The sequence below is a fragment of the Oncorhynchus gorbuscha genome, linkage group LG05 (genome assembly GCF_021184085.1).
Source record: "Oncorhynchus gorbuscha isolate QuinsamMale2020 ecotype Even-year linkage group LG05, OgorEven_v1.0, whole genome shotgun sequence".
NCBI classification, from domain to species: Eukaryota; Metazoa; Chordata; class Actinopteri; order Salmoniformes; family Salmonidae; genus Oncorhynchus; species Oncorhynchus gorbuscha.
The window spans coordinates 61,541,979-61,557,866 of record NC_060177.1 but is presented as its reverse complement, the minus strand read 5'-3'; the positions used below and the strand labels follow the sequence as shown (position 1 = coordinate 61,557,866).

Here is a 15,888-nt window from a genome sequence, read left to right as displayed (position 1 = left end):
GCGCTTACTTCCAGGAATTGTTCAAAGTGAACCGAATTACATGAGACCGAGGTTTCAGCGCCTACAGCTACCACACGTTGTCTAGAGTCTTGTCATTTGATTCGCAATTGATTCTTGGTCTAACCGGTTCAAGGGAACTCCTTCCCTCCGGTCTCCGACCGGATGTTTTGGTCGAGCTCTCTCCGGCCATGTTTTTTTCCAGACGACACTATAGAAGTTACATCGCCTCCTGATGAATTTTATCGCTTATTAACGTGTACTAATACCTAAAGTTGCATTACAAAAGTATTTCGAAGTGTTTTGTGAAAGTTTATCGTCGACTTTTTGAATTAAAAAAATGACGTTACGTTATGAAACGCTATTTTTTTTCATTTATCATACAGTCTACATAGAACGATATCTAGGCTATATATGGACCGATTTAATCGGAAAAAAAAGACCCAATAGTGATTATGGGACATCTAGGAGTGCCAACAAAGAAGATGGTCAAAGGTAATGAATGTTTTATATTTTATTGTGCGGTTGGTGTAGCGCCGAATATGCTAATTATTTTGTTTACGTCCCCTGTGGGTCTTTTGTGGTGTTACATGCTATCAGATAATAGCTTCTCATGCTTTTGCCGAAAAGCATTTTAAAAATCTGACTTGTTGCCTGGATTCACAACGAGTGTAGCTTTAATTCAATACCCTGCATGTGTATTTTAATGAACGTTTGAGTTTTAACTAATACTATTAGCATTTAGCGTAGCGCATTTGCATTTCCAGAGCTCTAGATGGGACGCCTGCGTGCCAGGTAGGAGCAAGTGGTTTTAACAAGTCACACAATAAGTTGCATGGACTCACTCTGTGTGCAATAATAGTGTTAAACATGATTTTTGAATGACTACCTCATCTCTCTACCCTACACATACAATTATCTGTATAGTCCCTCAGTCGAGCAGTGAATTTCAAACACGGATTCAACCACCACAACAACCATGGAGATTTTCCAATGCCTCGCAAAGAAAGGCACCTATTGGTAGACGGGTAAAAAAACAAAAAAACAACACTGAATATCCCTTGAGCATGGTGACGTTATTAATTACACTTTGGATGTGTCAATACACCAGTCACTACAAAGATACAGGCGTCTTTCCTAACTCAGTTGCCAGAGAGGAATAAACTGCCCAGGGATTTCACCATGAGGCCAATGGTGACCTTAAAACACTTACAGAGTTGAATGGCTGTGATAGGGAAAAACTGAGGATGGATCAACAACATTGTAGTTACTCCACAATACTAACCTAATTGACAGAGTGACAAAAAGGAATAAAAAGTATTCAGAATAAAAAATATTCCAAAACATGCATCCTGTTTGCAACGAAGCACTAAAGTAATACTGCAAAAAATGTGGCAAAGCAATTAACTTTTCGTACAGAGTACAATGTGTTATGTTTGGGGCAAATCCAATACAACACATTACTAAGTACTGCTCTCCATATGTTCAAGTATAGTGGTGGCTGCATCATGTTATGGGTATGCTTTGTTATGCACAGGGCAGTTTTTCAGGATAAAAAAAATAAACAAAATGGAGCTAGGCACAGGCAAAATCCTAGAAGAAAACCTGATTCAGTCTGCTTTCCACCAGACACTGGGAGATGAATTCACCTTTCAGCAGGACAATAACCTAAAACACATGACCAAATCTACACTGGAGTTGCTTACCAAGAAGAAAGTGAATGTTCCTGAGTGGCCGAGTTACAGTTTTGACTTAAATGTACTTGAAGATCTATGGCAAGACCTAAAAATGGTTGTCTAGCAATGATCAACAACCAATTCGAGAGAGATTGAAGATTAAAAAAAGAATTGATGGGCAAATATTGCTCAATCCAGGTGTAGAAAGCTCTTAGAGACGTATCCATATAGATAGCTTAAATCAATGCCAAAGGTGCTTCTACATGCAGACTCAGGGGTGTGAATACTTATGTAAATAAGATCTTTCTGTATTTCATTTTCAATACCTTTGCTAACATTTCTAAAAACATGTTTTCACTTTGTCATTATGGGGTATTGTGTGTAGATGGGTAAAGATCCCTTTTTTATCCATTTCGAATTCAGGCTGTAACACAACAAAATGTGTAATAAGTCAAGGGGTATGCATACTTTCTGAAGGCACTGTAAACAAGCAGAAAGTAATATCATATTATATTGTGTATTGATTCATCCACTAGTGCCTTTGCCATTTTCTTACATTTATTGGTGACTCAACAACACAGTAAATCATCCTCAAATTCTAATTGAAAGAACAACTGTATTTATTATTCTTGAAGCTTGGACACAAATTCAATACCCCTTCTTAATTAGATATGATGATAAATACGCTGTGGGTAATGCATAGGGAAGAGAGAGCTTTCTGTCATTCTTTATATTTAAGGAATGTCCCATTAGAAGTAAAGTCAGGGTTGGGGCCTGTGGGAGTCAGAGGGGTCAGAGAGAGGTACATGTGACTGTGGGAGTCAGAGGGGTCAGAGAGAGGTACATGTGACTGTGGGAGTCAGAGGGGTCAGAGAGAGGTACATGTAACTGTGGGAGTCAGAGGGATCAGAGAGAGATACATGTGACTGTGGGAGTCAGAGGGATCAGAGAGAGATACATGTGACTGTGGGAGTCAGAGGGGTCAGAGAGAGATACATGTGACTGTGGGAGTCAGAGGGATCAGAGAGAGATACATGTGACTGTGGGAGTCAGAGGGATCAGAGAGAGGTACATGTGACTGTGGGAGTCAGAGGGGTCAGAGAGAGGTACATGTAACTGTGGGAGTCAGAGGGATCAGAGAGAGATACATGTGACTGTGGGAGTCAGAGGGATCAGAGAGAGATACATGTGACTGTGGGAGTCAGAGGGGTCAGAGAGAGATACATGTGACTGTGGGAGTCAGAGGGATCAGAGAGAGGTACATGTGACTGTGGGAGTCAGAGGGGTCAGAGAGAGGTACATGTGACTGTGGGAGTCAGAGGGATCAGAGAGAGGTACATGCCCAGGGAGAGGAGAAGAAGAGAGGAGGAGAAGACTGTCAAAGTCAAACATTGTAGCCCTGTTCTTATTAATTACAGAGAGCTCCTCCCCTCTGTTTGTTTTTGTCAGATCCTTTAGCTTTTTTCCTGACTTTTCTCTTTACGTTTATATCTTGTGGAGTTCTTTCTCTTTGCTAAATTTTTGTTCTGTGCTGTTCAACTTTTGTCTCCCACTTTTTGGCTCTGCATTAGGCTTACGAATCATACTGTCTTGTTGACGTTTGCAAGGAGCAGGAAGGCAGCGGCTGTCCATCTCCCCAGTGGCCCTCCAGTGGACACCCATATCATTAGACAAGGTAGAGGGCTGCAGAAACATTGTCTCCAGTCCTGGTGTCCTCTCCAGTGGCCAGTCATTTATCCAGCCTCATCCATGTGTGAAGGCTGCTGCTCTTCCTGCCCGCTCTGTCAGTCCTGCTTCAGCTGTACACACACACTGGTCTGGAGCCTGTGTGATAGCACTGCTGAGCATGTGTGGATGAGGAGTGCTGCTTGGTTAGTCAGGAGCTCTGACTACCTGGTTTCTTCCTGGGATCTGCTGCACACTGTCCACCTGCCAGTCTATCTGTCATAACAGCTCAAACATTGTGTAGTTCTCCCCACGCCCATCCCCATACTGACAGTAGAATGAGTGGTCAGCTCTTCTCTGAAGAGTGGTCCCGCTCCAACAGAAACATGCAGACTCACCATGATTTGCATGCTTTTGCTTTTTATGGTCGCTCCTTTAGAACGCTGTACTATGATAATTTGATGTGATGATTCGTCCATTTCTTGCTAATAACACTGACTAGAAAATATGTTAGGAAAATACACATGAAACTGCCACACATTCACATGCCTGAATGTGTTGTCTACGATAAAGAAAATTAACCTATTTAACTATGAATCAGCATAATGCTGTATCGTATTTCAGATTAAAATGATTAAATGATGAAAAGATGATCCTGGTACAGCAGGCAGGTTGGTGACTCGGAGGAGGGACACTGACCGACATGCTGGCCTTTCTGGCCCATGTCTGTCTGGACATTAGTAACACTCAGTTCCATCTTTACTGCAGGCGAAGTGGGCACAATGATTTCTACAAAAAAACATCAAACCATGTTATGTTATGTCATGTTATGTCATGTTACTATTTCTCCTTTTAGGAGCACAACATCGAATGAGATACTGAAAGGTTTGAAATAGACTAAAGATTACAATACTATGGTCCCCAGTCCACTTCCTTCACCTCAGGGCACAACTGGGAGCATATAAAGATTCCAGTAACCCTCAAGATATTTATATGCTTTATACATATATCTTATTTATTTCAATTCCAAACACTGCTGACTCTTTATTACTGTGGATTTGGGTTTAAAGTTCTCTTGATGGGAGATTTTAATTTTAAGGTTGTAAATTCAGAGCCAATTCCAGAGACTGATTGCATTAGAGATTTGCATACAAATATCCACAGTCTGGGAAATGGATCTCACAGTTGTTTGCAGGTATAAGCATATTGTACCTTAGATTATGCTGCAGTTACTCTACCACATACCTACTTAAAGGTTTGTGGCTTCAAGCTGCTTTTTGACAAATACAAATGAATAAAGCATTAGTGTAAAAGGTTTGAGCATTATTTTCTGATGTAAAAACAAATTCAATGCGTTGTGTGTTTCTTGTAAACATACAATTCAAACGTCATTGATTACTTCAATCAATTCCTCTATCTTCATCATATTATTTCAGAATGAGCATAGACAGGGTTCTTCTTTCTACAAGGTTACCTTACAAAGGACGTTCATAACTATTCTTTATTCGTAGGTTTAACGTGCACATGGGTTCCATCGGTTGCTGGTTCTTTGAATGGAATTCAATAAGCTGCCATGATTTATAGATAGCATTCCCTTTTCCCCCTTTAAACGTGTGTCCTCTAAGTTTAGAAATCATACTACTACATTCAGTCACAAACAGATAAACATTTTGAAGTGTTTGTTGTTATTATATGATGTCACGGTCGTCGTTGGAAGCATAGTTGGACCAAAGCACAGCGTGATCTGGGTTCCACATATTTATTGAAGCGAAACTTAGAACAAGACAAAATAAAGAAACAACGAAAATGGGATGTCAATGAAGTGCTCAATGGCAACATCACAAAACAAGATCCCACAAAACACAGTGGGGGAATGGCTGCCTAAATATGACCCCCAATCAAAGACAACGATAAACAGCTGCCTCTGATTGGTAACCATACCAGGCCAACATAGAACTAAATAACCTAGATAGGAACACCCCCCCCCCTCGCCTCACACCCCGACCTAACCAAAGTAAAGAATAAAAAAGTCTCTCTATGGTTAGGGCGTGACATCCACATCTTTTTTATTGAAGTAAGTGAACCTCACAACAAAACAATAAAGAAACAACGAAACGTGACTACGTGATGCACAAAACACAAAATACAATATCCCACAAAACACAAGTGGAAAACGGTTACCTAAATATGATCCCCAATTAGAGACAACGATTACCAGCTGCCTCTAATTGGGAATCATACAAATCACCAACATAGAAAAATAAACTAGAACCCCACATAGAAATAATAAACTAGAATACCCCCCTAGTCACGCCCTGACCTACATGAGATCTGTATGTTTTTGTTATTTTATATTACCGTGCTTTCAGAAAGTATTCATACTCCTTGACCTATTCCACATTTTGTTGTGTTGCACACAATACCCCATAATGACAAAGTGAAAACATGTTTTTATACATTTTTACAAATGTATTGAAAATGTTAAAATCACCTTTGGCAGCGATTACATTTGTGAGTCTGGCTGGTTAAGTCTGTAAGAGGTTTGCACACCTGGAATGTACAATATTTGCACCAGGGGTTGGAATCCAAATAACTTTCCATTGTTTAGTTCTGAACAGAACCATTGTTTTTTTCAATATGTTCCACTGTTCCGACCGGCCAAATCAAGTTCTGAAGCAGTTGAAAACCCCCAAAAGTACAGGTTTATATTGTTCCTTCTGTTCCCTTTTAAACTTCTGAAATATAATTTTTGTTTACATTAAGCTCGGCGTTAAATAACTTCACCAATCAGTGTGGATAGAGAAGCTTGCTGTGGAGCGGTTAAGCAATTTAGCAATCTGTATAGGAAAGTCGTTAAGAGAAAATGGTATTTTGCCGTAGCAGCATGGTTTAATCATAATGAAAGACAAACACACACACACACACACACACACACTGTGTTGTCACAGTGTAGGACGTGAGATGCATCTGAAATGTTGAGGTTGAGGAGAGAGCGAGAGAAGATGGAGGAAGCCTCCGTTGAAACGCTGTGGATCTAGTTATGACATGCATTATCTGAATTAGGTCAACAGCATTATACCTACTGTATGGTGGAGCGGCTTTTTGGAGGAACTTTTCGTGTCTTTTTGAGTTGGTTTAACACCGGACCAGAGGAAACAAGCTTGTGTGTGCAGAGCAGCACTACAATTAAAAATATGTCTTACCTTTTTTAGTTAATAAATCCAACGTGAAAAGTGATAACTATAGTATCATTGAAAAAGGATACAATCCATTCCTCTCTAATGAAACATTTCTCCCTAATTTCTGAATTACGCCTGTAATCTAGGTTCCACATATTTATTGATGTGAAACTTCGAACAAGACAAAATAAAGAAGGCTACAGTAACCTATTTTTCAGAGGGGAGGGGCAGGTGGCCTGCACACACTGGCAAAGATTTCCAGCAGGCAGGAAGACACTGCAATACATTTCTGAGTGACAGTGTGAGGGACTTATATAGACGCTTTATGATTTTTTGTGGGACCCCCAAAAAATGCACCGAAACGTAAAAAAACATAGGTGAAAACTATAATCCCTTATTGATCTTGCTTGTTAAATCCACTTCATTCAGTGTAGATGAAGGGGAGGAGACAGGTTAAAGAATCATTTTTAAGCCTTGAGACAATTTAGACATGAATTGTGTATGTTTGCCATTTAGAGGGTGAATGGGCAAGACACAATATTTAAGTGCCATTGAACGGGATATGGTAGTAGGTGCCAAGCACACCGGTTTGTGTCAAGAACTGCAACGCTGCTGGGTTTTTATGCTCAACAGTTTCCTGTATGTATCAATAATGGTCCACCACCAAAAGGACCTCCAGCCAACTTGACACAACTGTGGGAAGCAACTCACTATAAGGAAGGTGTTCCTAATGTTTAGTATGCTCAGTGCAAGTGAAAACTGTAACTAGGCCACTCAGGAACATTCAATGCCGTCTTGGTATGCAACTCCAGTGTATACTTGGCCTTGTCTGTTATGTTGTTGTCCTGCTGAAAGGTACATTTGTTTCCCAGTGTCTGTTGGAAAGCAGACTGAACCAGGTTTTCTCTATGATTTAGCCTGTGATTTGTTCAATTACATTTCTTGTTATTCAAAATAAAACTCCCCTGCCAATCAATCAGTCAGTGAAATGTATTTAAAACGCCCTTTTTATATCAGCAGATGTCACAACGTACTTGTACAGAAACCCAGCCCGAAAATCTCCCTGGCCTTTGAGGTTGAATCTTTGTTTGAAGTAACCTGCTCAACTCAGTGACCTTACAGATACTGTGTGGGTTACAGAGATGAGGTAGTCATTCAAAAGCATGTTAAACACTATTAATGCAGGCAGAGTGATTCATGCAACTTATTATGTGACTTGTTATGCAAATATCTACTCCTGAACTTATTTAGGCTTGCCATAACAAAGGGGTTAAATACTTATTGACTCAAGACATTTCAGCTATTCGTTTTTTTATTTCATTTGTAAAAATGTGTTAAAACATAATTCCACTTTGACATTATGGGGTATTGTGTGTAGGCCAATGACACCAAATCTAAATTGAATCTATTTAAATTCAGGTTGTAACACAAGAACATGTGGAAAAAGTCAAGAGGTGTGAATAGTTTCCTTGTAATTGTAATTACACACATCGTTCATTCATTTCTTCCTGCTTCTTCTTTCTTCCGTATCAAATGTTCACAAGGCTAGAATGGGCCTCACGGAAATTATAACGGAATCAGCCAACCTTCCATTAATAGATTTGTTGACTCCATAGATGCGAAAATGTTGCCTGTGCAGTGTATCGTATCTGTCATTCATGGTTAGAAAATGGCCTAACTGTTAGAAAATAGCCATTTGACAGCTCGTAACAAGGGAATACATTTTACTGACTTTAAAAACAATCTTTCATGATTGACTAAGAAGATAATAGTGATCCCATTCTTAAAGGTGTATACTTGTACTTTGTAGGGTTTCCTTTGGCCTATATACTGTATGTGAGGCACATATGGACATTTCATTCCTTCTCAAGAATGTTATGTCATCTGGAAAGCACAGACGATAAATCTCATTATAGCCGAGACATAAAAAAAAATGCTTAGGCTTTTGGAGTGAGTGCTTTGTCTTAGAAGGCATGCTGGATTGAGACCACCCCTGAGATGCGAGTAAAAACATTGTCACCATGGGACTGCAGAGGATGAGACTTTGTTCCTGATTGTTCTGTCTTGTATTGCTCTTGCTGGACGATCAAGCTTTTCATTTGTCAGTGTCGTTGTACTATCTGTTTCTTGAGTTTGTTCAGAAAATTACAAACTACACTGCGGTATAGTATTTTTCTATGGTTTCTGTCCTCTGTTGTAAAAGCCCCATATGAGTGCTGGTGTTTACTTTGAAGGAGCTAAGTGATGCTTAAGTGAAGATGTAAGTGATCTCTGGGGTGATTGGGCTGGGCAGAGTGAGAGAGTGGTGTCACACAGATGTTTAGCAAATGTTATTGCGGGTGTAGCGAAATGCTTGTGTTGCCCTTCAGATGTGGAGGCAGCAGGCTGCGTCCATGCTGCCTCCATGGGACAGACAGGGATGAGGTCAAGTGGGCACCATGAATCACAAATCCCTGCCTGATTTGTAAATTGTCGGGACATTGATTTACAAGGCTGGGTCTAAGACGGGAGTGTGGTGTGCAGGCAGGCAGGCAGGCAGGCAGGCAGGCAGGCAGGCAGGCAGGCAGGCAGGCAGGCAGGCAGGCAGGCAGGCAGGCAGGCAGGCAGGCAGGCAGGCAGGCAGGCAGGCAGGCAGGCAGGCAGGCAGGCAGGCAGGCAAGTAGGGGGAGGGAGGGAGGGAGGGAGGGAGGGAGGGAGGGAGGGAGGGAGGGAGGGAGGGAGGGAGGGAGGGAGGGAGGGAGGGAGGGAGGGAGGGAGGGAGGGGGAGGGAGGGAGGGAGGGAGGGGGAGGGAGGGAGGGAGGGAGGGAGGGAGGGAGGGAGGGATAGTAAGCAATCACACAGCAGATTGCACTTGAGAGGAAGGTCATAGCCCACTCTTTGGGTGATTAACACCTATTTGCACATGTATTGTTTTCTCACTCATCACACAGGCCACCATGGAGTGGGACCTGTTAGCAATGGCCCACCAGAAACAACTCTAGATTACTCCACATGAAAATGAACTCACTTTATCAGAACGGAGTATTTGTGATTAATCTTTACATAATTTAAATGTGTGTGTTAAAGTGTTAATACAGTGACTACATTCACTCATATGTTAATATACGTATTATTTAACAAATGCTGGATTGTAGGCCATCTTTGATATTAGTTGGAATATGATGAGGATACCTGAGCTCTTCATGAATTGTATATATTGTAGAATAATAGTGAAGGCATCATAACTATGTAATAACACAAATGAAATCATGTAGTAAGCAAAAAAGTGTGAAACAAATCAAAATATTTTTTATAATTTAGATTCTTCAAAGTAGCCACCCTTTTGCCTTGATGACAGCTTGGCATTCTCTCAACCAGTTTCATGGATAGTGCTTTCCCTACAGTCTTGAAGGAGTTCCCACATATGCTGAGCACTCGTTGGCTGATTTTTCTTCACTCTGTGGGGGAATATTGAGGCCAGGTCATCTGATGCAGCACTCCATCAATCTAATTCTTGCATTCCAAGAACCCTAACCTCAACAAAATTGAGATGGTTTGGAATAAGCAGGAACACAGAGTGAAGGAAAAGCATATGCTGAGCATATGTGGGAACTCCTTCAAGACTGTTGGAAAAGCATTCCAGGTGAAACTGTTTCAGAGAATGCGAAGAGTGGGCAAAGCTGTCATCAAGTGTGTCTACTTTTTTCAGTTACTACATGATTCCATACGTGTTATTTCATAGTTTTGATTTCTTCACTACTATTCAACAATGTAGAAAATGGTAAAAATAAATCAAAACACTTGAATGAGTAGGTGTTCTTTACATACACTTAAATTGAATTCATTAAAACTCGTTTTTCAACCATTCAACACATTTCTTGTTAGCAAACTATAGTTTTGGCAAGTTGGTTATGGCATCTACTTTGTGCATGACACAAGTAATATTTCCAACAATTGTCTACAGACAGATTATTTCACGTATAATTCACTGTATCACAATTCCAGTGGGTCAGAAATGTACATACACTAAGTTGACTGAGCCTTTAAACAGCTTGGGAAATTCCAGAAAATTATGTCATGGCTTTAAAAGCTTCTGATGGGCTAATTGACATCATTTGAGGTGTACATCTGGCTGCATTCCAAAGCCTACCTTCAAACTCAGTGCCTCTTTCCTTGACATCATGGGAAAATCAAATAAATCAGCCAAGACCTCATAAATAAAATTGTAGACCTCCACAATTCTGGTTCATCCTTGGGAGCAATTTCCAAACGCCTGAAGATACCACCTTCATCTGAATAAACAATAGTATGCAAGTATAAACACCATGGGAACACTCAGCCGTCACAGAGGCCACAGAGCAAGGTAGAAGCCACTGCTCCAAAACCGCAAATAAAAAGCCAGACTACGCTTTGCAACTGCACATGGGGACAAAGATTGTACTTTTTGGAGAAATGTCCTCTGGTCTGATGAAACAAAAATAGAATTGTTTGGCCATAATGACCATTGTTATGTTTGGAGGAAAAAGGGGGAGGCTTGAAAGCCGAACACCATCCCAACCGTGAAGCACAGGGATGGCAACATCATGTTGTGCGGGTGCTATGCTGCGGGAGGGACTGGAGCACTTCATAAAATAGATGGCATCATGAGGGAGGAAAATGATGTGGCTATATTGAAGCAAGACATCAGTTAGATATTGGTTGCAAATGGGTCTCCCAAATGGACAATGACCACAAACATACTTCCAAAGTTGTGGCAAAATGTCTTAAGGACAACAAAGTCAAGGTGGCCATCCCAAAGCCCTGACCTCAGTCCTTTAGAACATTTGTGGACAGAACTGAAAAAGCAAGGAGGCCTACAAACCTGACTCAGTTACACCAGCTCTGTCAGGAGGAATGGGCCAAAATTCACCCAACTTATTGTGGGAATCTTGTGGAAGGCTACCTGAAACATTTCACCCAAGTTAAACAATTTAAAGGCAATGCTACCAAATACTAATTGAGTGTAAGTAAACTTCTGACCCACTGGGAATGTGATTTTGTTTAAAAGGCCTAAATAAATAATTTCTCTACTATTATTCTGACTTCACATTATTAAAATAAAGTGGTGATCCTAACTGACCTAAGACAGGGAATTTGTACTAGGATTAAATGTCAGGAATTGTGAAAAACTGAGTTTAAATGTATTTGGCTAAGGTGTATGTTATCATCTGACTTCAACTGTATATATTTATATATATGAGAAAATAAATAGTACTGTAATGTGCAATGGTCTTGACCCCTTTTTAATATCAAAACATCACAATAACCATAAACCATTAAATACATCTACAACATAATGTAATGTATTGTAATGTAGGCCTAATTTTAGGCATGACCGCAGCTTACATTACTCAATGTCTTTTCTGCTGTCTGTGTGTAGTTTTATCAGTTTTCTCTGGTACAGTAAGCTCCGCTCCAAATGGCTGTCAGTACAGCCATTATACTTTTACTGGAGGGAAGCTTTAGAGGAAATGTACAGGATGTACAACAAGTGAGCACTGATTGAGCTTGTCCTGACTCAGCTCTTCTTTTCTGTCTTCCAGTAGCAGACTGTCGAGTCTTGGAGGGATTGCAGAGGTTTTCATCCATCCCCACCTACTTGCCTGTCAACTACCAAGTGATCAACGCAGAGTCTGCTTTCTTCCTGAGAGAGGCCAACCAGGAGTTCATGAGGAACTCCAGCCTGCTGTCTCGGACAGAGCCCTTCTTCATCTACCAGGCCCGCAGCATGCCCTCAGTAAACGCCAGCTATGGCCCCCTCTCTGTGGAGCAGCCTGTCACCCTGGAGCTCATCCAGAACCCTTGGGCCTTCGTGGCCTCCTCCATGTTCACCTTCAACTGGAAGGTGCAGACATTCATCATCCAGGACAGGATCTACCTGTCCAACCCCAGGGTCCAGGTGCTGTTCTACGTGGCGGGCAGGGACTGGGATGACTACAGCGCCATCGACAAGCTGCCCTGCGTACGCATGTTTGCCTTCCACGAGACCCAGGAGGTGCGTGGCACATGCCAGCTGAAGGGGGAGCTGGGGCTGTGTGTGGCTGAGCTGGAGCCCCTGGCCGGCTGGTTCAGCCCCCCCAGCGTGGTGCCTGGGCGCCAGAGGACCATAGAGCTGGCCGAGGGGACCACAGTGGAGCTCTACTACATGTTACAATCAACAGAGGCAGGGGAATGCCACTCGGAGGAGGCCCGAAAAGGCAATTCCATCCGCTCGGATCAGGAGGGTCTGTTTGGCTCGTCCACCTCCACCCCAATGAAGAGGATTGGCAGTGTGCGTCTGTACCAGAGCCCTGCCGCCCTGGCCTTGACAGAACACAGGCTGGATAGTAACTTCCTGGTCATGGTGCCGACCACGCCCATGAGGCAGAGGGACACTGTCTCCGCCTTCATCACTGCCTCGGCCTTCTCTCCTGTGGAAATGTTCACCCTAAGGTAAGCCAATACATTAGCATAGTCTGTATTAAATGTTGCTCATTAGACCAGTGCATATATTCATACATAGGTTCTCTGCAATGCTGTATTACAGAGTGAATACATTTTTTAATTAACTTTCTGCAGTACACCCTAGTTGTAATTAAATTAGTAAACCCAGATTGTTTGCCAAGGATTGTAGGGCATTTGTAATGTTTGGCAGCTAGGCTGTTAGTCCTGATTTATTTGTTATCTCAGTGTTTTTTGCTGTCTCCAAAATTAAAGTTACTTTACTCAGTTTAGCCAAGCTTATATAGCACAGCAAAAACAGGGAGTGGAGTATCTTTATCTAAGATAAATAGTGAAATTCAATGAAGCTGTAGGTACTAATTAGAATGTGCAGATGAGACTAAGTGAATTTGATAATTAACACACAATGCAAATGAGGATGTCATTAATTAAAATGCATTCCCATTAGCGTAATCACTGTTAGCCTGATCTTAATCAAGCAGGTTGAGAACATTTATAAACCATAAGAGATGCTGTGACTTGGGGTCAAGCCAATTTGTCAACCTGTGTAAATGAAAACAAACCAACTGGCTGATCCGATTGTTTTCTGCTAAGGTGAATGGGAATGCTGACCCAGCTAGCAATGAGGAATCGGCCCAGAAGCGGCCCTGTTCTGGGGGGCCGGAACTGATTGAATCGGCCCGGAATCATGTGTCGCACTCAGCCCAAAATCAAAAAGAATCGACCCAAGTACATCGGGCCGTTTCCGTCTACCGGAATTCAGCTGACTTTGCCGGCATCTTACCAGAATCCCCCCAGAAGGATTCAGATACAAATTTAACAAGGACGTCCCGGCCAGCCAAACCCTTCCCTAACTCGGACGACACTGGGCCAATTGTGCGTCACCTCATAGGTCTCCCGGCCAGAGAGTAGCCCCAATTGGCCCGAGGCTTAAGTAATACATTTGGGCCAGATAACCCTCACCGCAATCGGCCCGAGACCCAAGTAATACGTTTGGGCCAGATAACTGACCGAGCTAAATCCCCGCACCCTAGCCATAAGTAATACTGCCAAAGGCGACCCAGACTCGGGCCACATGATGTCGGCCGAGTCTGACACTCAGCCGAGGGACCCGACTCTCAGAGGGAATCAGCCCAGATCCACTGTGCTAACTGGGGACTGCACACCGCTCAGAGCATATGATGTGTTGCACTGAAAATGGTCCGTGCGGGAAACACGTGCGCCTAATCGTGCGCCTAATGATCCCTGGAAAAGGGCCGCTTCTGGGCCGATTCCTCATTGCTAGCTGGGTCGTTATGCACTTGGTCTCTGTAGCGCTGTCATTCTCTATTGTGGTCCACTATGCGTGCATCTTTGAGCAATAATTGTTATGTTAAATTTACAGGAAGTTCAACCATAAACACATTCCCAGGTGTTTCTTTAGATAACCTCTCTGGGATTTGTGGGACTAGCGTCCCACCTCGACAACAGCCAATGAAATTGCAGGGCTCTAAATTCAAACAACAGAAATCTCATAATTAAAATTCCTCAAACATACAAGTATTATACACCATTTGAAAGATCAACTTCTTGTTAATCCAACCACAGTGTCTGATTTCAAAAAGTCTTTACGGCGAAAGCACACAATGTGATTATGTTAAGACAGCGCCCAGTCACAAAAAACCATAAGACATTTTCCAGCCAAGGAGAGGGCTCACAAAAGTCAGAAATTATGATATTTGATGGTCTTCATCTCATGGCACTCCCAGGACTCCATGTTACACAATAAATGTTTGTTTTGTTCAATAAAGTCCCTCTTTATGTCCAAAAACCTCAGTTTAAATTGGTGCGTTATGTTCAGTAATGCATTGTCTCAAATAACATCCGGTGAAATTGCAGAGAGCCAAATCAAATTACAGAAATACTCATCATAAACATTGATGAAAGATACAAGTGTTACACATAGGTTTAAAGATAAACTTCTTGTTAATCCAGCCGCTGTGTCAGATTTCAAAAAGGTTTTATGGCGAAAGCAAACCATACTATTATCTGAAGATAGCACCCCATCAAACAAACACAGACAATCATATTTCATCCCGCCAGGCGCAACACAAAAGTCAGAAATAACAATATATTTCATGCCTTATCTTTGAAGATCTTCTTTTGTTGTCACTCCAATATGTCCCATAAACATCACAAATGGTCCTTTTGTTCAATTGTGGTCCTTCTGTAGCTCAGTTGCTAGAGCATGGCGCTTGTAACGCCAGGGTAGTGGGTTCGATCCCCGGGACCACCCATACATAGAATGTATGCACACATGACTGTAAGTCGCTTTGGATAAAAGCGTCTGCTAAATGGCATATATTATTATATATATTATTCAATTAATTCCATCATTATATCTCCAAAAGTTCCATTTATTTGGCATGTTTGATCAAGAAAAACACTGGTTCCACCTTGCGCAACATGACTACAAAATATCTAATAAGTTACCTGCAATCGTTGTCCAAACATTTCAAACAACTTTCGGTATTTTTTAAAATAAATAATCGATACATTTTAAGACTGGATAGACTGCGTTCTATAGCGGATAAAAAACCAAGTGGAGCGAGCTTTCAGGTCACGTGCCCCAACCACAACAGTACACTTCACTTGACCCTCGTTCTGAACAGGGCTACTTCTTCATTTCTCAAAGGAAAAACATCAACCAATTTCTAAAGACTGTTGACATCCAGTGGAAGCGATAGGAACTGCAAGCAACTGCATTCTAGATTCCCATTGAAAACGCATTGAAAAGAGAGTGACCTAAAAAAAAATGATTTGTTGGTTTGTCATCGGGGTTTTGCTTGCCAAATAAGTTCTGTTACACTCACAGACATCGTTCAAACAGTTTTAGAAACGTCAGAGTGTTTTCCATCCAAATTCACTAATA

The 15,888-nt window shown here is 41.7% G+C and overlaps 1 protein-coding gene across 1 annotated transcript in view; it reads left to right on the top strand.

The window, feature by feature from the left end:
* si:dkeyp-14d3.1 (transmembrane protein 132C) overlaps nt 1-15,888 on the top strand; it is a 223,403-nt gene that overhangs the window by 26,844 nt on the left and 180,671 nt on the right. The window contains exon 2 of the mRNA XM_046350552.1: nt 12,080-12,968. Within this exon, the coding sequence (XP_046206508.1) occupies nt 12,080-12,968 (889 nt within the window). The remainder of the gene's footprint in view (nt 1-12,079; nt 12,969-15,888) is intronic.